Consider the following 23010-nt stretch of genomic DNA (forward strand, 5'->3'; position numbering starts at 1 on the left):
TAATAATAAATAGGAGGAGAAATGGATGGTAAGAAAAAAATCACTTTGTGATTTGATCGATAATAATAACAAGATTTATTTGTTTAGAAATTTAATGAAACTGCAACAAAAAAACAGAAAAACCAAAAAAAAAAAGCGAAACTAATTTTGAGAAATTGTTGTAATAATACGTTTATAGGAAAGAAATTCTTTTTGTAATTAATTTTACGCGCCTAGAAACGATAACCAACAACGCAAAGAAAAAATCTGTTAATAAATATAAATATAAATATATACATGTATATATGTATATATATATATTGTACATGTATATATATATATATTTGTACATGTATATATATATATATTGTACATGTATATATATATATATTGTACATGTATATATATATATATATATTTGTACGTCTTTGTATGTATATTGTACTGTTAGTGTAAAAATGCAAGGATAACTTGTATTGGTTATGCATTGTATCGTAATTTACAAAAATAAAATGGAACAAAAAATAAAAAATAAACAAAAAATAAAGATTAAATTAATTTAAAAAGAAACAAAAGTATTGTTAAACAAAATAAAAATCTCTAGTTAGTTAAATACGAAAAATAAATAAACAAAATCGAAAACAATGCCTCAAAATTTTTTCCAAAAATAAAAAGGAACAATTATTATAAAGCGAAATTAATTAGGAAAAATAAAAGGAAAAATAAAACAAAAAAAGCTTAGCGCGAACATAAATAAAAACAACAAAATTTGCTCCAGACAAAACAATAAATAATGATAGAATAAATAAAAGTTTTAAGAGAAGTTTGCCGATAATCACATCATGATGATGATCATGATAATGATGATCATGATGATGATGATAATGATGATGAATATATTTTTTAAAAATAAATTAAATAATTAACCTCTTTTTTAGTATACACGTAGAGAATGAAATTAATATAAAAAAAAAAAATTGGTGTCCATTAAATAATTAAATACAACAATAACAACAATTAATTGAAAAATTATTGAAAATATGTACAAAATTGAGAGGAAAATTTATTAAAATTTCAAAGCAGGTACCTTTAGCGGGGAAAAAACAGGAAAAAAAAAAAAACAAGAAGAATATGTTTACAAAAAGGACAAAACACTATTGAATTTGATAAGCTAAGCAGACTTTCAATAAAATTTAAAAGTATTTCTCAAGCGAAATAATATAAAATAAAATTCATACAATATAACAATAATAAATAATTAAAGAATAGAAACTTTGTTAAAATTTTTTATATTAAATAATTTATAAATTAATTTAATAATTTTATTTTCTTTTTTTTTTGTTCTCGTATTTGTTTATTTTTATTTTCAATTTTAGATATACTCTTTGTTACACAGATAAAATCTTTAATGCCAGTCATAAAATTTATCATTATTATTATTATTATTATTATTTATTGTTTTTTCTGCGTTTCGTTAAAAAATGTTGAAACTTGAATGTCTTTGCAATTATTTTTTGCTTTGTTTACATGACACAAAAGGCTTTAAAAGAATAAAAACAAAAGTATATCGAAATTATATGTTTGTATGTACTTTAATTATTAATTGCCATAATTGAATTATTTTTTAGGAAATGGAATAAAAGAAAAACACTTGAAAAATATACGCGAAACTGGTCGTCATCTTGGCTTATTATTGCTATTATTGCGACCTATGCAATTAACCGTTTCATCATGCCTAGTCTCTTCGAGAGGATCCATCAACAATAACAGACAAATCAAACACAATCCATCCTGCCGACCCCACATCCCTTACTTGATTACTTAAAAACATAAAGATTCACCTTTAAATCCGGAGAGAGTTTTGCAATCCGCACCTAGCAGTAGTAGAAATGCCGGGGTATTACAATATGGGAGCCGATTTTGTTATGCATGACGTTAAGCTATGGTAATCTATCGTTTCATCTTCTAGTCAGAGAGAAAGTTCTCTTGTGGTAAACGAAAAGAAATGCTTGTCTTATCTATTGCGACCTAAAGGACAAAAATCAACTGTACTTCAAATGCAACATATATTTTGAAAGCGTTGATCGATCAACCATAGTTCAGATGGTGGCTGATCTCTTGTAGTCGTCACTAATGGCCGTACAATGGCACTTTATGTCCTTTGTAAAGCCACCAAATAATTATTGCCGTTAAATAACTACGTCTGGGCGAGTTATCAACGCCACGCTCCCCTTAGGCTTTTTAAATAAAATTTAGAAAAATTATCCTGAAATATTTTTTCAACGAGGAGAGGGATTGTTCTACATTACTTTTTTCTTTTCCAAGAAAAGGTCAGCCATCAAATTTATTGACTTATTACGAATCAACAAAGTATGAAAATCTTTTTGTCTCTCCGTCTGCCTGTAGCCGAAGCACTTATGGAAGCACTTATTATATTGTGTTCATTGGCGTTGTGTCAATTGGTCAATCTGAAGAGAGACACCCCCAGATATATTTCTACCATATTTTATATTAATATTCCTTGTGGGTATTTCTTATGTTGTAAGCCAGTTTTGTTGATAAAATCCGCCCACCCCCCTTGCAAAAAGCTATCTCTTCCGAGGTACATACGCTTATTAAATTACTACCACATCAATAATTTTAAACCTGTTTATAGGTTTTTTTGGACTTGTTGTAAAGCAGAGATCTGCTCTTTTTGTGACCTTTAATGAGTGTTTCTGAATGTCAGTAATCTAACGATGTAACTTTGTATTCTCATATTCTGATGTCATCAAAAACTAAAAAACTAAATTTAATTAGGCTGTGCGGAGTTTGCTTAAAATTAGGTGGGGAAGTCAAGGTAGATTTTTGAAAAAGAAACGTCCTTTATTGCTTTAATAGAGATTTTGAAAACCTTACAGAATATGTTTTATGATGTGAACATCACTTTACCCGACGAGACTAGGTCTGTCAATTTAATAAGATTCATTGACCCGTTGATTTCTAGCTTCTAGGAAACAACAGCAGATATATTTGAAAGGTGTTTATATTCATTTAAAAGCACTTCTAAACAGAAATACGTTAGTACAACTTCGTCAAAACGATCATTGAGCAGATATGAAGGTCAGAACAGCGATTTGAAAACTTTCAATACTTTTGCCAAAAATTCGAAAGTTTGGGTTAAAGTTCTTAGAAGTTGATTATGAGTGCGAGTATTGAATTTTTAACTTTCCTCCCACGTCCTCTGTCAACGCAAAATCCAACAAATTAAAGTCACTAACGTTTCTGTCTCGAAAAGATGCAACGCAGGTGGCCCGTTCTAGCAAAAAATCAAAAAAACAAAAATAGAACCGAGAATGAAGGAATTGAATTGGGTTAGACAGTTGTATAATTCCAGACCATTGACCAGTGCCGGCTAATGCGAAAAAATTATAAGAAATTTATTACAACAACAACAACAACAATAACAAAAACACATCTATAACACATTCCAAAACTTTGAATGCGTTTTATTATGCGAACTTTTAAAATGGCTCTCATACCAACCCCTGTAATTTCAATGCTCTTCTTTTTCGACATCTTTAAAACAGCTTTCTCTGATGCAGTACCTCGTGTGCTATTCGATAGGTGAATTTATATCTTATCTACGCTGACAGAAGCAGAAGGATCCAAATAATAGTGAATTGCACAAACATTTAACGTTCCTAAAATCGTCTTCGCACGTCCAAAGCCAGTTATAGTCACCAAAAAAATGATATGATAATGCAGATGATTTGGTGGCATTGTGCCTTTTTAATATTTTATAAATTTAAAAATAAAAAATTTTTAAAAAAAAAAAAAATCCTCATTTAAAGTCTGCACCGAGATTCGAACCTGTTGCCTTACGAAAAACTTTTGTGCGTTCACTTTACCTGTTGTACCATATTAGTGAAATTCCGAATATAACAAATATGCAGCTAAAGAAAAATTTGCACAAATTGCTTGAAAAACTATCTATCCCGATATTAGAAATTGTAATGTTTAAACTATACGATTTCAATATTATAATTTGGGATATAACATATATATGTTCCATTACTTCCATATATTAGAGATATTAAAATTTTTTCCGTCGCAAGTGTTTCTCCGATCCCTTCACAATTAAAAGCTTGTCTAAATTACATAGTTTTGGGAATTTGTAAAACATTTTTAATTTTTTGCTAAGTAACAAATGTTTCATCTTTCAATTCGTTGAAATTTTGGAAAGTTTGTTCGAAAATTATACATGGGTCAATAAACAAACAGCTAACTCGAAAAGACCGTGTAAAATTGAATGGTAAGATATGGTAAGAAATGGAAAAAGGAATTATTTTAAGCGTTTATAAGGCGATTGTGAAACTTGAAAATACGGTGCAATTAATTCGTTATATTTTTTCTATTGGAAACTATCAGGGTATATAGTAAAGAGAGATGTAAAAAATTCGGATAAATGAAATTATTATCAGTGCACAAACATCATTAATTGACTTTGATAATCATAATGAATAAATAAATAAAATTAACGTTCACTTTGACTATTTACTCGGAAAGGTCAATATATAATGGTTTTTAATACAATATATACACATATATTTATACGATATATTTTAAATACAAACAACCCGAACGTCATAGTAAAATAAGCAAAACTCGTTTTGTACTTAACGTTCTATTTACATGTACTTGTGCATATGTATAGTATATATATATATGTATATATACCTCATTCATATGCAATTCACATATGCATATATATATATTTTTGTTTTTAAATATATACCTATATATAATTAATTCTGAATAATTGTAATCAAAAGCAATATAATGTTTTTCAATGTAACCGGAAACAAATAAATTTTGTTACCGTAGAGCAGAGCATAATGCGTTATTCAGCAGCAAACTATAAACAAAAAAAATCAAAACCAAAATTGAAGCTGAATTGTTTACTTATAGGCACTTGAATAGAATGGACGTCGTACGCAGCAATAAAAGGGAAACTGAGTAAAAGACAAATCAAAGCAAATCATAATCGATCAAATCACAATTTAGTGTCTTCTTACAGCTAATCTGAGTTCTCGTGCGTTCTCTCAGCTTGAGATTGTGTATTCATATATTTATTGCAGTTCCTTTGCTTTCTCATGAAAAAACATTCTGCTTCTGTTTTCAATTTCCTCAATTTATTGAAATTCGCTTGAAATTTTCTGAATTACCACCATAGACGCGAACAAATGTTGTTTCTTTAACAGAACCTTTGCAATTAAATCAAGATTATATATGTAGAATTTCAATTTTGCTAATAGGGTCGAACAACCTAATAAAAAGCGCTAACGCGTCAAGCGTAGCTGACTTCTGAATAGCCTACACCACTTTGTCTGATACGATGCTTTCTCAAATATCAAAAATGATATCTTGCTGCCATTTAAAGGCTTACTTCCATTGAGAATCCTTATATAGCTAGCAATTTCAAAAATACGACGTATGCAGTCCAAACTTACCATAATAAATGTATATATCAAAAATAATCATTTTGTATCAATTTTGATCATAAAAGATTTAAGTAAAATATGGAACATCAAGGCAACGACTTGTTTCTTGCAAGAACATTTATGTGAGAGAGAGGGTTCAAAAAATAGACTCAACGTCCTATTCAGATTTTCGAGATCCATTTCAGCATATAGCTAGACTATGATTTTTCTCCGAAAAATACTAAAATTAGAATATTTTCTACGCGTATAGTAGTGTCTGACGAAAATCCAGCTCTTAATAGCATTGATTGCTTGACTCAAAACTAGCCAATGCATGATGTACATGTTGGCTGAACACATATATAACACATAGATAACACATGAGCGAGCACGCATCAGATGGCTAGGACGTCCTTCTTGGCCTGCTTTTTTTTTTTTTTTTTTTTTTTTTTTTTTTGGAATGATCGCAGATAGTGCTAATTAAGAAATTCAAGATTTTAAATTTTCCAATGATCGTTCCAAGCTAACTCTACCACATATTTATAAATTTCATGTTAAGGAATTTTTTAAGCGGTTTGTCAATTCTTAAGAAATTTAATTTATTCAACAAAGATAAAAAATTAAGAAAAATAACATGAATTTACAGAGCAAGGACAAGAATCAAAAAAAATAAAATTTTTGATTAGGAAGTTTTTTTATGTTTCGAACTCACCGAACAAGCTGGATGACCATTTTCAATTTGAATTCAACTCAACTAATAGCCGTATCTTGAACAACGTCACGGTGACGTCACAAGTCACAAGGCAGTCACAAGCATTGTTTTTTTGTGGTTTCCAAGACTTGTTTTATTATAGAATTGCTGTTAGGAAGTTTTATTGTGATTATTGCTCTAGAACATCAAATTTTTAATACAAAACGACAATGAGTATAGTATACGGCCGGCTTTAAAGCAACAAAATTTCAATTTTATACTAACGACCGAATAATGAAATATTTGTCCTCAAATAGTCATCGTCAGAGAAGCCGCAAAATTAACATACATATCCTTGAACAGTGTAAGATGATTGGAAACCTGTATACATATTTCTACTTCATGGGCTTGAGAGTGAACTTGACGCCAAATTTAAAATTGCAATACAATAATGGATGAGTGATGGATCCATCCGCAATAAGTGGTAAAACATACATTAATGGCAATTTATATATAGGAAAATGTCCTCATACGTCTACAATTAACAAAAAGCTTCAGAGATTTTATGTGGAGCTTTCAAGCTACGCTTACCTAACATTCTCCCTAAACTATTCCTTTCTATTTGTTGTGCTCAAAGTCCGAAAAGACATACGATATATACATATATACATATATATGTGCATTTTCAGTCGGCTTAAGCGTAATGCTTTCCGATTAACCGCCAAACCATCAGCGATTATCTGTCACTGGCACTCTCGGTTGAAAAGATTGAAATGAAAGCTATGGAAATTGTCATTCGATATAATTGGCAACTCCGTTTGTATTCCCCTGCACGGAAGGGCATACCATATATATGAACACTTCTGAAGGAAGTTTAATAAAACGACGAGGAAAAAAAAAAGGATGACAAGTGACTGACTAGACCCCGCTCATCATTCGGTGAACGACGAATTACGAGACATTTTCCTAAGCAAGAAGGAAACGACACGTCAATGCAATCAAGATGTCGCCAGTGAGAGCTTCATTGAGCGACTAATCCAAACGAATTTCAAAAATTTTATATTAATCTACTTAGGTATCAATTTGATGCGTTTGGAAAATTATTACCGAAGAACTGTAGAACTTATCGCAATTTATTGCATACTTCAGGATAATGAAATGATTTACTTTGTTCACTGTTTGAATAACAATTAAAAAAAAAAAAAAAAAAAAAAGATTATCAACTTTAATTATACTCAATTAAGTAAACAAAGAAAAGCAAACAGATTTCCGCAAGCAGGTGCAAAGATGTATTGTTTGTAACTGGATAATAACCATGAACCTGATGACCGCGATAATAAATAAAAAAAAAAATGATTTTAGAAAAATAGAAATGATATTGTTAAACGATTGTAGCTAAGGACAGGAGAAAGTACAACACAAGCATGTAATAATCGCGAAATGTGCAATTATCTGTTCCTACTGATATAAATATAAAGCACGAGTGTTGTATGGGAAAGTAAATTTATAATACGGGGCTCGTTATTTGCTATAATTTCAAATATTGAAATAGTTATAGCCAATGTTTTATGGGATCCGATTGGGAATGCGTAGAATGATAGCAACAGCATCTTATTCAACGCTTGTTATTAGGCCGTTTGAATAACAAAATCAACAAAAAGTCGGATCACATTAAAACATGCTCGGTATTACGAAAGAGCTAAAATATCACATTCGTAGTTCATAACAGTTGTATGTTTAACTCACGCTATTTGTTTTTATTGATTTTTAACTCCTGCTCCCTCCTCTATGAGGGCAGAAGTATATTCAGTTTGTGCGGATGTAGGCAATCCTTGAAGGACTTGACGTAGACCCGCCTTTTGGTGTATGGTTTGATTCGGAACCACGTTTTGCATCGATCTAACCTTGTCTATCTATTTGTTTGTCTGTCTGTCTGTCTGTCTGTCTGTCTTCCTACCTCTCTCTGCCTCCATTTTTTTTTTTTTTTTTTGTGTTAAACCTAAAAATCCCAATTTTTACAATATTTTGATGAAATTCGGTACAGCGACATGTTTTGGACCGAAAGAGAACATTAAATACCCTTCTATAATTTAAAAAAGTTTAACGCTAACATTACTTAGAATTAATCTACCTATGGAGTAACAAGTCATACAGAGACTGTCTGCAAAGTTTCCCTGCCATGCAGGAAAGAAACAAGAAAAAATTTTTTCTTCAATTTTTTTTTATTGATGAACGTAGTCTCTTTCCAAGTCTCATGCCCAACGCTTGTCTAATATTTCGATATCCTTTTGATAGAACGATTTATCAAGACTCTCTCATTATTCGATCCAAATATATTTCCTCAAAATATCAATTTGAGATTTGCGAACGAAAAGTCATATGTGGAGAATAGGGTGGGTGATTCAGGCAATTTTAAACGAAAGTGCGACAAACGCATTTCATGCCTATGCGATGCCTCTAACATTTATTCGATGGACGATCAGCGCCGTTGGGTGAACTTTATTTGTTTATTGGTCGCCCGGTCACATTTCACTTTAGCTAACCAAAATTATACCGTAGTGAGCGATGATGCAGAATTCTCATACAAGTCGTTTTCAACTTATATCGACCTAAGAAGTAACTTTGAAAAATAAATACTTAATGACAGCCTGATACATATTGCCCAATTTTTATCAATGAATGTCGATATCTTCGTATTCGGATCGACAACATTTTAGACAACCTCCGTACAGAAATGAAATTCGGACATCTTGCACGTACGGACTTTTATTAAGTGTAATCACTTAAGTAGGCGATTAGAGGCCATCCTTAAGGCGAATCTTTGCTTTTATATATTACAACACTTGTGGTGCATAGATGCATGCAACACTCAAACGTAGTTAAGATATATTCAAGTTTCCGAACCGATTTAAGCTTTTCTGCCGCCTGTCCCTCTGTCCGCCTGCCCTTCTTGTTTTCTCGTGTCAACTTACAGGCGAACTTAAGGGGGGAATGCCGTCTACTTACAAACTTCATCGGCCATATGTATTTAAGAATGGGTCGCTTGTTCGTTTTCTTTTTTTTTTTATAGCGAACGGATAGATGAAACCGAAACAAAGCTTTGGAGGACTTCTGAAGCATACTTTTCAAAATTATGAATAAAATGAAAAAATTAATTTATACCCACATTCTATCTATTGATGGTGAATATCAAGGTCAATTTTGTAAGCTTTCTATTGTAAGATGTACACTAAATGTACACTAAAGCCATAAAGGAAATCTAATCAAAAAAAAAAAAAAATAATAATAATAATAATTAATAATAATAAGATAAAATTAAGAGATAGTAAATTTTTCTTAACAAAATGTTAAAAACAAAGTGACGTCAATAATTAGTTTTTTTTGTCTTTGTAATTCAAGATATATGACCGTAGTATTAAACTGATGCTATATGTGACTATCGTGTGATATCAAGAACAACAACAATATATTCAATAATAAAATTGTTGCCAGTTCACTCAACCACAAAAAAAAAGAAAGAATGAAAGAACGATAATAAAAATAATAAAGTATTATTTTAATACCCTTCTAAATCCGTATACGGGGCGTAAATTATTTGCTTATGGCGAACGATACAGTTTTATTATTCGCATCTGTGAAGAATTCCGAATTTTCTCTTATCTCACAGATATATAAATCAAAACATCGATATAGTATAATATATACTCTGTGACAAGTACAAAGTTGTGACTGGGTCTGTATATCTGAACTTTTTTATACCCTACATCATTTGTTGTATTGGTGATCTAATCCTGTCTCTCCGTCTGTCCGCCTGACGTCGCAATTATTGCGATATTTTGATGAAATTTGATACACTAACGTGCCTTGAGATGCCCAAAGACGAACACTATTGAAAATGGTTCGGATCGGTCCATTTTTTCGACCATTCTCCATATTACGTCCAAGACTGAAAACTCGTTATATGGGGAAAAATTAAAATTTTTTAAATTTCTCGATAAAAGTGACTAAGTAGTAGTATTTGAGCAGTCTAGATTGGCATAAAAACTGCGGACTGGTTGGGGAAATTTTTTTTTACGCCCTCTCATATAACGAAAACTTAAGATCATACGACAAAAGGTCTAATTTTCAATGCTTCACGATGAATATTATATCATAATAGTGATTTAATATAAAAAAACTAACTGCACCAAATTTGAACTATCTCGGCTTATTTTTCGCATCCTAACCTAATAAGGATTTTCACGAAAACTGACCCTTTGCAGAGCAGAAAAATTTAAATTTGAGTATGTGGTGATGGAAATTAACCCATGACACTATAGCAACTTCTACTCTACAAAATTTAGACTATCTACGATTATTTTTGGATTGTACCCTATGTAAGGATTAAACTTGTACTATATTAGATTGCTCCCTTTGAGTCCCCTCCCCTATTAATATGCACATGAAAAATATGCCTTTATATAGAAACAAGATATAATTTTTGTGTTCTAAAATAAAAATAAGAATTGTGTTAGACAATGTGGTGTAAGGTATTTAATGTTCGACCTTGTCCGACTATAATGTTCTTACTTATTCCTATTGAAACGCTAACGATCGTAGAGAAGAATGCAATGCAAAAATGTTTAGTTGATTATCACAATGAAAATGAAAATAATTAATTTACTTCGTCTTCCCTCGTGCGATGTCGCGCGAATTTTTCGTATAACCTTTTCTTCCAATCAAATATCAGTCGTTATTTGGATACAAAATTATACGACGATTAAAGTCTGTCGTTCATTTTAGCAGACACTAAAACTACAATTTTTTTCTTAAATAAATTGCTTATGTAATCAGTGCAACCAATATACCGACGCAATTATACTTGGTCATATTTTAAGCTGACAACCAACTAGCAGCTAATGTTCGGCGTTTTTATCGTTTTAATCTATCGATTAGATAGGATCCGCATTATTATATTATAGGGCGAATGCTATGACATATTATACGCGGAAGTCGCGTTTTACGGAATATTTTTGATTAGGATAACTGAACAAAAAAACTTTTCTAACAACGTTGCACATTAAAGAGAACACTTACGTGGTTCTAGGAGCGTCTGTCACTAATGTTGCTGTATAAGAGGGAGCAAAATTAACCGTTTCGACTTTTGCTCTTACGTCCGTCGAACAATATGAACACAAATAATCAATATAAATAAAATATATGATGAGAATATGACATTAAACATTAAAATGTAAAAAAGTATAATATAGTTGGGCATAGCAACTCTGCTAATTGTAATTGTGTGTTACGAAGCAGCGACAGTTATGATTTATATTGGATAACGATAGATATTATTAGAGGTTATTTTGTGAAATTCATTGTAATAACACTATAATATAATAACACTACATATAAGCAGAATTAAAATTGATCTTGAGACGTCGTGACGCCGATAAGCTTTAAATTAATAGCTTCGATCCTAAATTGTCGACATCGATTTATTAAGAGTTAAGCTTAAGATGGAAGAAGACGTAGTACCGCAATATAATAATAGACGAAGCGTCGAGTAACTAACTGGAGTCGCGAGATGCACAACTTTTTCTCGGAAACCTATAATCAATATTCTCAGCGACAATGCAAAGCCAGCATCATAAGCCGAAAGGCAATAAAACTAGAAGTGTGGAATTTGATTTTGAATATTGCCCCGGAAGACGCCAAAAACTATGACACAAAAAAACATTATTTTCTCTATTAATTACTAGTGACGGGCCACAAAGGCCGAATATGACTGCTAGTGCAATCAATAACAATGAAAACTTTCACTTTGAATGGCGACTCGTCCATCAATATAAATAAAGTCAACCCACTATGCTTTTCCTACATCTTCCACGTCGTAATACCCATGTGTAAGGCCTCTGCACTTAAAATTAATGACAATTTTCTTTATGAAAACAATAAGAAGAACGAACAAGTAGCAAGTTATATTAAACTGTGCCTTTTAACCCCATCATCTTTATTTTGGAAACGAGTAAAAAGTTGACGGGCAATGGGCAAAAACGTAGAAAACAGGGCTGTTCGCTATTTATGTAGACGTGCCCTTTGGGCAAATAAGGCCATTTTTGCAAACAGTAGAAAACTTACCACAGATGGGGACAGACGGACATACTTAATTAAGTGCATTCCGAATTTTTCACTAGGCAAAAGTGAATCTTCTTTACGGAGTTTTTGAAACCATCCCATGGGCGTGTTGACCAAAAAGACAAAGAAATGCAATTCTAATAATCTACGATGTTGGATGATCGTAGCCGATTTAATTACATCTTTGTTCCCAAAATGTACCTGCGAATTTTCATAGTTTTATCTGCTGTAGACTGTGAATAATGATCGATAAACGTTTTTTTTTTCATCTTTAGAAAACAAAGGCGTTTCATAGTTAAATGTAGTAATTACTTTAAGGGAATCGTTTGATCATTTCGGATCCTAAGAAAGGGCTTCGAATATTTTTGCTAAATTTGAAGTTGATAGTTTGACATTTGAGGCCAGGCTTACAACATACATTACTTATATGAACTGACGGACATACTTAAAAAAAATTGATTTTCTGTATGGGGTGTCTCTTGACTTTCCTACGAAGTGTTACAAACGTTTTGATAAATTGAATATACATCTCCTCATCCTTCAGCAGCGATTATAAAAAGAAAAATATGTTATTCCTGATAACGTTTAAAGAGTGCATGCAATGTATGCAAGATTAGGATTTTTTTGTTCTGTTTTTCTTTTTCTGTTTAATATAAATTTATGTCCATACAAAGAGTATACGAGAGACAATATGCAAACAAACAATTACTTATTATTACATATATATAGATGATATCGAGACTAACCGCAATAAATTACAATATGTATATATATATATATATATAGTTGGTATATAAATTTCCATTGAACGATAATATTAATTTATATATAAAACAACAACAATAATTTTACTGTAGAATTATTTATACAAATGACACCAGCAACCTATAACCGCGCAAAACTAAGTGAATTGAAGAAGAAGAAAAAAACTATAAACAGACTGCATATATCGTATATCGTACACCCCTAGTTAAGTCGTTAAAAATTCTTCCGTTTCTTTTGCAACTAGGTAAGCTAATCCTATGTAGCCCCTTACGAAATAATACCACCATAATTTTGTTAGATAACAAAAATTTGTTGTTCATTAGCTTAATGGATGTTTAGAAAATTCTTCTAATTTTCTTAAAACGACGATTTTTGAAAACGACATATCTTTAACATAATCAATCTTCTCTATCGCCACACGTGCAGGATACTTGATAAATTTATTTAAATATATTTTATTAACAAAAGATTACCTTGCCTTCTTTCTTATTCAAATAATGCCACACAATTAGACAAATATCAGTCGTTTTTAAAATCACCGCAAACGGGTGGATTGAGAGCATTTTGTGTTAATTCAAAATGCTTCGTGCAGTGGCTTCGGTTTTGCTATTTCTTAATATTTGTCAACAATTGCACATGTGTTGGAGAGGACATTAAATTTGTGCGGGCATATGTGACTCCCGGAAGGGCTTAAGGCAGACCAACCTTTTATATATTAAGCTTGTTTGTTTGTCTGTCTGTCTGTCCATCCATCCGTCTGATGTCTGCCCATGTAAATTTGTGTTCATGCTGCTACAGGTTGCAATTTTTGCGATATTTAAATGAAATTTGGTACAATCAAATTTGGACCAACTCGGCGTACTTTTTCGGATCCTACCCTAAAATAAAGGAGTTTCACGAAAATTGATCTTTTGTAAATTAGAAAAGACCAAGCTTTAATATGTAGAAATGGAAACTGACCCATAACATTAAAATAATTTCATATAAAAAGATTGAATAATTGTACTAGGCGAAGTGGTGTATGTAGGGTATCTTATGGACGATCTTGCACGACTATAATGTTCTTTCTTGTTTTTTATGCTTAATATCGAATTTTATTCTTCTATTACCCGATCCCCTTACATTTGGCTATAGGTTTATTTTTCGGCTATGTTGAGTGTTTATAAGAGCTGTATTTCTTATTCTTTAATATTAACTGTGGCAATGTCAATAAAACTGGCATTGATTGTTAAGATTGCAAGGTGAAGGTGAAACTCTGCACACGGCTTAACAATAAATTTCTATATGAAGATTTGCAAAGGATTTATTATCAATTGGTTGGATTGAACGATATATTCATGCAAAGCTTGCTTGTTTCGTTCGTGTTATACATGAAAACAAGGAAAATCTATCATTTATTCGGTATTCATACATATATATGCATATATGAACGAAAAAATTTGCATTTTTTTTTAAATTTTGCTATTTTGCTTATATCAATAATGTTCACGAACATTTGCCGCGTTATGCTTACAAATAAATAAACAACAAGTAAGAACATTATAGTGGGGCAACACAGACTTCTACATACCGTACACTATTTCGGCTAGTATAGTCGTTCGCTCGTTTTGGTAATAATACCGCAAAAAGTACACCCTACCTTCACGCAAAGCCATACATACTGCCTGAAGAAAGCCTACATATTGGAAGGTTAGATCTAAGAGTTCGCGCTTCATGATAGCGACAATACATGTTGAACTCCAGAACAATAGTCCTTTGTAATCCAAATTCACAAACGTTAATTTTTTTGCTGAAGCGCTACCATGAATTAATTTTCGTCATAAAATATTAAAAATTAACTCTTTTTTTTTTCTGAAGGACTTACTATTCATAACTTATCTTATATGGAGTAGGGCCAAGAAACAGATCCATGTGGTTCCAATTAAGTCCACTTAATTTTCGGTAGGATAGATTTCTCTGCCAATTTACTATTAAAAGCCAATTTTCACTGAGAATTCGACCTTTTTATCATACGTAGCTTCAGTTTCCATTGAAACGGTTATATGAGAGAGGGTTCAAAAAATTGCCCCAGCCGATCCGAAGTTTTCATAGCAATTTAGAATGCCAAAATACTATTACTTAGCCACTTTTGTCGAGAAATTTTGAAAATTGCAGTTTTTTTTTTTTTGAAAAAGTGGACCAATCCGAACCATTTTTAACAGGATTCGTCCTTGAGCCAAAGTACGTCCGTCTGTCAACTTTCATCAAAATACCTCTAAAATTGCGCCGCGTAGCCTGAACGCAAATTTACATGGACTGACATCAAACGGCCAGACGGGCCGACAGGCTTAGATCAATTTAAATTATGATTCTGAATCGATTGGTGTAATAAAAAGTGGGTCTATCTTAAACCCTTCTGGGTGTTACATACGTCTGCACTAATATACCATGTCCCACACGTGATGCAGGGTATAACAAGTAAGACTACTATAGTCAGGCAAGGCCGACCTTTAAATAGCCTACACTGCTTCGCCTAATGCAATCGTTCGTTAAGCCATTTCCTGAATAATACGCAAAATACTTTAGTTACCCACGCAGTCTTCCTATCTCGAAACGTTAGTACTAGTTGTTCCCGCCCTTTCTTTTTCTATCTATTGTCATTGCAGATGTGTCAAATGAAAAAAGCCCCCACCTTACCGTCACGAAACATAGTAATACGAATGCAGGCGACTAAATTAAAAATTTCGAAATGAACTCTAAATACCGTACCTGAAACAGGCATTCAGTTTTTTTTCAATTTCGAATAACATAAAAGAGTGTGCTTGTGAATGCAGAGTCCCCGACAAAAAATTATATAAACAAAACAACACCCTTTACGGACGCCAATATTTATTTCACTTCTGTTGTCCCGCAGAAGCCTAACAAGTGCAAGTGCAAGTGATTGCATCAAATCGAAAGTTTTATTAGAAGTGGACGGTTCTCAAGAATACTCATGTATATGTGGAGTTTCACAGAACATTAATTGATAGCTTAGTTGGACCTGTACGCCTGCCGAATGCTACATAAGGCATTCAATATCCACATCATCGTGTATCTGTAAATGATATCATTATTTCAAACGCATATCATTGCCATTAATACGGACAAGTGCAGAACCGCCACGCAAACAAAACAGCACGACCTCTGAATGCGCTCAATCCGAAATTATTGAAAGCTATAACCGTTTGCTTGGTAAAGAATTTGACAAATATCGCTCTGTCCATATTTTTTGTTAAGCTCAGGAAGTGGCGAGGACATCTTAAAACATTATTATCCGTCTTTGATTGCGAGCTTAGCTGAAGTTGCTGTCAGAAGAGCGTCATTGCTAATGATTTTCGTCGAGTATGGCATCGCATGGGATCATTTGCTTAAGCTTTAACACGAACCGACATGCGGATCTGCTTCCGAATAGATTTCCGATCAAACCACGCGAAATATCGAACGAAGTCAAACGTTCGGTAATTAGTATAAAAGCCAATCGTGAACACAGACGATTCAGCCTGGTTTGGGATACAATTAATTAATATAATTTTAAGGAACGGATCCTCTTATTAATTTTTCTATGGAAAATTTAAAGAAATCAATCAGACCGTTTAATCTCTGAGCCCATGTGTATGTTATTTAAACAATTTGTCTTACGAAAAATATGAAAAAAATAAAATTTAATCACTTGTAACTTTGCGTGGACATGGTTGATTTTTTCCATTTTTGCCCATAAACTTTAGAGTTTCTCGCAAAGTAAATGTGAAAAATTTCACTTTTCTATCTTTTATAATTTGCGAGCAATGAATAAAAACCTAAAAATTTTTGTTAAGAAAAATGAAATTGCGTTCAGTTCATGCTCTTTTGTGGACTTCCTGCCCATTTGTCTCTCTCAAATTTGAAGTCGATGTCTTCATTTTTGCGACCAGGAGAATACCAATAACACAGACGGACAGACATGGCTTAATCAATTCGCAATTTCACGCTGATCACAATTGTATATATATATATATATCTTATAGGGTCCCTGAAGCTTCCTTTTAAGTGTTACATAACATTAGAAAAAAAAAAAAAAAGAACAAAATGAGTATACTATCATTCTTCAGTGATGGGTATAAAAAGAGGGAACATTTGCTTTGTGATGAATCTTGGCTATCCAACGCCTTAAAAATGTTGGCATTTAACACATATCAGCGGATCAATGAAGGTCATTTTTACTCTGATATGCTAGGCGACTTTAAAAAATATTCGGGCCAAATATCATGTTGATTGGTCTCTTATAGATCAACGGTTATCCATCTTTTTAATATGGCAATTTAGCATTATTGCGAAAATCTTCTTCTTCTTTTTCATAAAAGACGTATATACCTATGGCAGCTTATATAACTTAATATTATGATTTCTTCTTAAGGTAAAATGAATTCGTCAAACAAATTGTTAATGGCTCGGTGCATTTATCGTGGGTAGTTCGCAGTTACTGCGAATACAAACCAAGCGTCCGCTAGCAAAGACACAGTTTGGTGGTAAGTCTTTCAACGAAAAGACTAATCACTTTCGAATCTCGCCTTTAACAAATATGTATTCTATTGGATACATACTGATATCGAGTCAGATCTACTTCCTTTGCGCTTGTTACAAATATATTAAAATTTCGGCTATAAAAACTGAAAATGTTTATGTCAATGAAATTTAACTGTTTAATAGCTTATACACTTCGTGTACGTATTCATGAAAAGTTTCTTGAAAAAGAAACTTTTGCAAAATTTAATTATAAAAACCCAAGAAAAGCTCACGAGTTAACTTTCATTTTTATTTTGATCCTGTGAAAAAGTGCAAACAAAAAAAGCCTTTTTTACTCTTCCACAACAAATCTAAATAAAATATTTTTCCTCTCTCTCTCTCTCTCTCTCTCTCTTTATAAGAGGTAAGCCGTTAAAAATTATAATATATAGAAAGTTGCATAATAATTGTTTTGAAGATTGTGTTTCTTTTTCAGCGTAAGCAGCCTTACATAACCTAAGAACTTAAAGGAAAAAATATCACAATGCAACTGCAAAAACTAGATCATCCAGTGACAAGATTAAGAGAATAAATGTCCCGACATCAAAGACTTGACAAGCTTTTAGCTATTACTCGAGTTTTCGCGCGCGCTCTATAGAACAGTCTCAAGTCAATACAAGTAAATACGAAGGATATGTATGATCTCATGAGAGTGCAACTTGCACTTATTACAGAAAGTACTTTTCTGGCAAGTCGTTAAGAAAGCACACACCCTACAGCCAAAAACCGATTTCGCAGTTACTGGATAAGGGGAAGAAAGAATCAAAACCCGCGAAATAATTACCAAGAGAAATGCTTTCATTTCCTTTCATCCGAATCTCTGAATCTCTATATTAGAAATGCCGTCGCTTTGATGCACACAAAACGGAAAAGATTTGGAAGTGGCAAACCACACCATTGAGCACAAAACACATGAGCATTCGCTTAATAAAGTCAACGATCGCAATACGAAATCATAAATTTAAAAACGGAAAAAGATTACCCAAAAACTTCAAGAAACCCTTACAGAATATTTAAAATATTAGGCATTAAAAAGAATAATATTCTCAAGTAGCAGCCGTTATTAACCTACTTGAGCTTGTATATAACAAAGGTCCACCTTTTCTTTAAAATTTTTCTGTCGCTTTCCTTGAAATCTTAGCCCTACTAGACGACGAACAAGAACTAAAGAACAATAAAAAGCAGAGTCCAAAATTTTGTTTAAGCGAATAGATGAAAAGTCTTCTCAAATCTTAATCTTTCTCTTCTAAAAATGTTAATTTTGGTATTGTTGAATAATAGAGATCAAATAATATAAGATTCGAAATGTCTATAAATAAAGTAAGGGAACTTTAACTTACCCGCTGCTGTAAAATGTGATGGCTGTTGTAAAGGTGCAGTTGGTGTTGAAGGCTCTATTGGCAATACAGCGTGCCCCACAGATATTAACTGATTTGGTTGTTGCGGATGCGATGTTTGCTGTTGCGGCTGATGGTGTTGGTGCATCATTTGACCGTCACTTGTTATGGGCATCGAGCCCGATTGTATTATTGCACCAGCTGGTACCATTTGTATAGCACCTGTAGGTGCAACGCTATTTGCTGCGCATTCGGACAATTCTTCGTCCATCTTTATTTAAAAAAACAAAGTGAGCTAATTTCCGGACAATTATATGAACTTTTTATTCTATACCTGCTGTACGCCTGCTACAACGGGGTGCATAGCTTGTATTTGTCCCAATTGCGAATCATCGTAGATCTGCATAACACCCATTTGTTGTTGCATTTCATGTAGTTGGCCATCATAAATAGGCCCATAATTTGGACTAAGCATACTGGGTGTTTCAGCTGCGGAGCCCATCGAAGAAGCTGTATGATTCATATCGTCACCGGCACCAGCAGAAACATGCATGTCACCTGGGTTCATAGCGTAGTCTTCCGCGTAAATTGGTTGTTGATGCCACATCATAGCGCCACCTTCTCCGGGACAAGCTTGCCGCTCTTCACCGGGGCCACCAACTACATCTTCGCCAGGAACGTATTGGTAATCGGCCGGACTCATTACTGGTGGTAATATATAACCATAGTTGTACACGTGGGCACCATTATAAAATGGCATTGTAGAGAAATAGAGAGGAGTTCCAGTGGCCTGTTGCACTGCCGTACTTTGGCCAGCGTGCATCATGGGATTTTGAGGTGCAAAAAAGGCTGGATAAGCGCATTGATATTGCGGTTGATGGCCGCCGTACGGCGGATGGGTAACGTAGGCTGGCGGAGCACCGGACATTAGTTGTTGAGTATCTAAAGAAGATTGTTGTTGGCCTTGTTGTTGTGGTGGATAATCTTGATTTTGATTGTTTGTTAACGCAGCTTGCTGTGGTGCTGGACTACCTGCTGGTGGAGGGTGCCGTTGAGAGTTGTAGTCGTTGCGTCTAGAACTACCTCCACCACGACGTCCTTGACCACGACGTGATCCGCGAGAGCCACCAGAAATTCCAGAAAGATTTGGATTTCCTCCCACTACTGGACAAGACATAGTATTGGCCGATGTCAACGGTATTGACATTGGCATGGACTGCATAACCGGAGTACCCTTTCAAGAGAAATTAATAATTTTTATAGGAAAACTCTACTCATCATCCTTTAAAGGTTTTTACACTCACCTGTTCAGTTGGCACATCTCCATGAATATAATGAGAAGCACTAGGATGCACCCAAGTTCCAGTCGGTACAGTGTGAGCCCATCCGTGTAAGTTGACATTGGCAGTGACATTATTTACGAACACATTACTTGACAGAGGTGCCGGAATCATGGCCGGATACATAGTTCCATGTTGAGCATGAGCTGACATACCGTGAGATGCTGCTGCTGTTGCCGACATATATAAATTGGTCGACGGTAAAGCCGCATTGTAAATGTTTGCTGTCGCTGCTGTTTGGGTTTGATTTGAATAATTATTATTATTACTGGTGTTATTATTATTATTGTTGTTCATTTGCGGTTGTTGTATAGATACAGTTTGTGTTGTTTGATTGTTGCTGTTGTTGTTGGAATTGGAAGCATTACTGCTGTTGTGATTATTATTATTATTAGACTGTGTTGTTATTGTTGGCGTTGTTGTTGTTGTTTGTACCCCAGCAGTCTGCAGTTGTTGCTGTTGAGCAACAACTGGTTGCGTATGCTGCGTCATGCTTTAATGCTAAGAACGCCAAAACTAATGACGATTATTAAATGATGTCTGCGATTGTAATGCTTTAAGCAAAAACGTAAACGTCATCAAATATGCTAAAAATCAGAAAACATTATCAGTAAACGTTTTCGTCCATTCGTCTGGTAGTTTCATATTTAAAATCTTAAGGGAAATGTACGCTTGGATAACTCAATAATTGTCTTGCTTAAATGCTATTTTTAAATCTCATGCAAGGTTTAAAAAGTAAAAAAAAAAAAACAGATACCCCAATATTGGTATTTATTGCACAATTTTAATTCTATTCAATTCTATTGCATAAAATAATAAATAATTACAATTTTGTACAACTCTGTATAAAGTTTTGCCGGCAAAACTCATATTCGCCGTAAATGCAGAAGCTCGCGCAAGTTATTAACAATTCACAGCTTATTATTCGATATTAATATGAATGCGAATGTTCCCGCGATTGACACTAATCGCTTCAAAGTTTTGCTACAATTGATTTAATAATAGCAAAAAAAAAATGACAAATATATACTGCTGTTACTGTAAAATTGGTTTTGTCAAATAAATACGTTGTGAAAAGTAAATTTCGGCTTCTATAGCAAATCGAAATTGTTTTCATGGTATGATGATTGAGAAATGTTCACTACTTTTATTAATATGTCACTGCTATCAAAAAAATGTAAATAAATAAAACTGCTTTGAACTTTATCTCAAATCATAACAAATACTTGTATAAATTTCTTTCAACGAAACCAAATATCGCTGATAGGTATTAAAAAAAAGCATAGCAACTTTCATAGGAAATATGTAACACGCAAAAACGTACGATTAAATTATGTGTGTATAAGCAAATAATTAGTTTTTAAAGTAATATTTGTAATAATAACAGCATGTGCTTAAAGACGTACCCAACAGAAAGCTTCCATATTTTTCTACTTCACTTATTAGATATTCTAACGTGGAAAGCCTCATTTTGAATGGAGTTAAAAATATTTGCGCCGGTTCATGAAACCGGCAGCTGCCAACTGCTGCGCTGCTTTACTGCTATGAGATACATAATAATACGACTTACCACGTAGCAGTTAGATCAAACAATTTCACAACACCATTACAATGTCGACTTGAAAATAGTAAAACAACATAGAGCAAAATACCGAAAAAAACTATATATACACACATCTGCACATACCTATTGGTGGTATAGATTACATGCAGAGGTTTATAAGGTAAAACTATATATGAACGTGCAATCTTAAAGCAAAAGTGAAATAAAATAGTAAAGGGCACTTACCTTTTTTCTCAAAAAAATATCATTACTGCCAATAACTTTAACATAAAATGCCGGCCTTATCTGTCGACTTTTATTTCTCTAAAGTCCTCTCCTACCTGTGTTAGAAACTCGTGTCAAAATCGCTAAACCACAGGGATTTCTTTAAATAAATAACAATTTTACGAACTTCCAATTTTTCTCAACAAAAAATTAAAAGCATTTACTTAACATTCAAAATATTTCCATACGTTAAAATATAAATTCAGAAATAAAGAGCGAATACTGTGAAAAAATATTTTGCAATCTTTGCTCTAATTAACAAAAGAATTTTTCTTTGGTTTTTTTTTCCTTTTCTTTCTTTTGTTCTTTTTTGACTACGTTGTTCACACGCACATAGAAAACTTCTCACATTGCCTCACTTTTTTAATTAGAAACAAAACGGTTCATTACACGTTTCCTATAACAGTCCTATTTATATATATTTCAGTTGCAGTTTCAAACTTTTTTTTTTTAACTATTTTTTAATTTCAATTATTGAAATACTTGTATTCCATTAAAAAATTTCTACCGAAGCGACCGACATTTAATTTTATAAGTACGGCGAAAAAAGGGATACCAACTGTCTCATATACAACCTCAGTTAGTAGAGTAATCGCATTATGGGAATGTGCGTGTTAACGTAATAAAATAAACACGTTTTCCAACCTAAAGGGAAATAACCAAAGATGACAGATTTTTCACAAATGCAATTTACCAAAGCAGTAGTCGGAGAGCAATTACACAAAATGCGAATTCATTTTTTTTCTGTAATGTAGTAAAAAGAGATGCCACTCTCATAATCTGTCTTATAATCTGAGCTGAAATGAGCATGAATTAAAAGTATCTCTGCGCCATACCTGCGCGTAGTTTTACAAAGTGAATATATGTGAAATGAATTTAAAAGTGAAAATATTAAATTAAATAGTGGTAAAATAAATATGCATACTTTACT

General features: G+C 33.0%; 1 protein-coding gene across 2 annotated transcripts in view; it reads right to left on the minus strand.

Moving 5' to 3' along the window:
* Positions 1-22289, minus strand: part of LOC119632160 (transcription factor mef2A-like) — a 58563-nt gene extending 36274 nt beyond the window's left edge. The window contains exons 1-5 of one of the 2 annotated variants that reach the window (XM_038024940.1): positions 22268-22289; positions 22041-22179; positions 20216-20838; positions 19246-20145; positions 18915-19182 (exon numbers count right to left, since the gene is read on the minus strand). In XM_038024940.1, coding sequence (XP_037880868.1) covers positions 18915-19182; positions 19246-20145; positions 20216-20743 — 1696 coding nt within the window. In that variant the 5' untranslated portion in view covers positions 20744-20838; positions 22041-22179; positions 22268-22289. Of the gene's footprint in view, positions 1-18914; positions 19183-19245; positions 20146-20215; positions 20839-22040; positions 22180-22243 lie in introns of both variants that reach the window. The other variant, XM_038024939.1, reaches the window with a different exon arrangement.
* Between the last annotated feature and the right edge of the window lie 721 nt (positions 22290-23010).

The sequence above is a fragment of the Glossina fuscipes genome, unplaced genomic scaffold (assembly GCF_014805625.2).
Source record: "Glossina fuscipes isolate IAEA_lab_2018 unplaced genomic scaffold, Yale_Gfus_2 1, whole genome shotgun sequence".
In the NCBI taxonomy this organism is placed as follows: domain Eukaryota; kingdom Metazoa; phylum Arthropoda; class Insecta; order Diptera; family Glossinidae; genus Glossina; species Glossina fuscipes.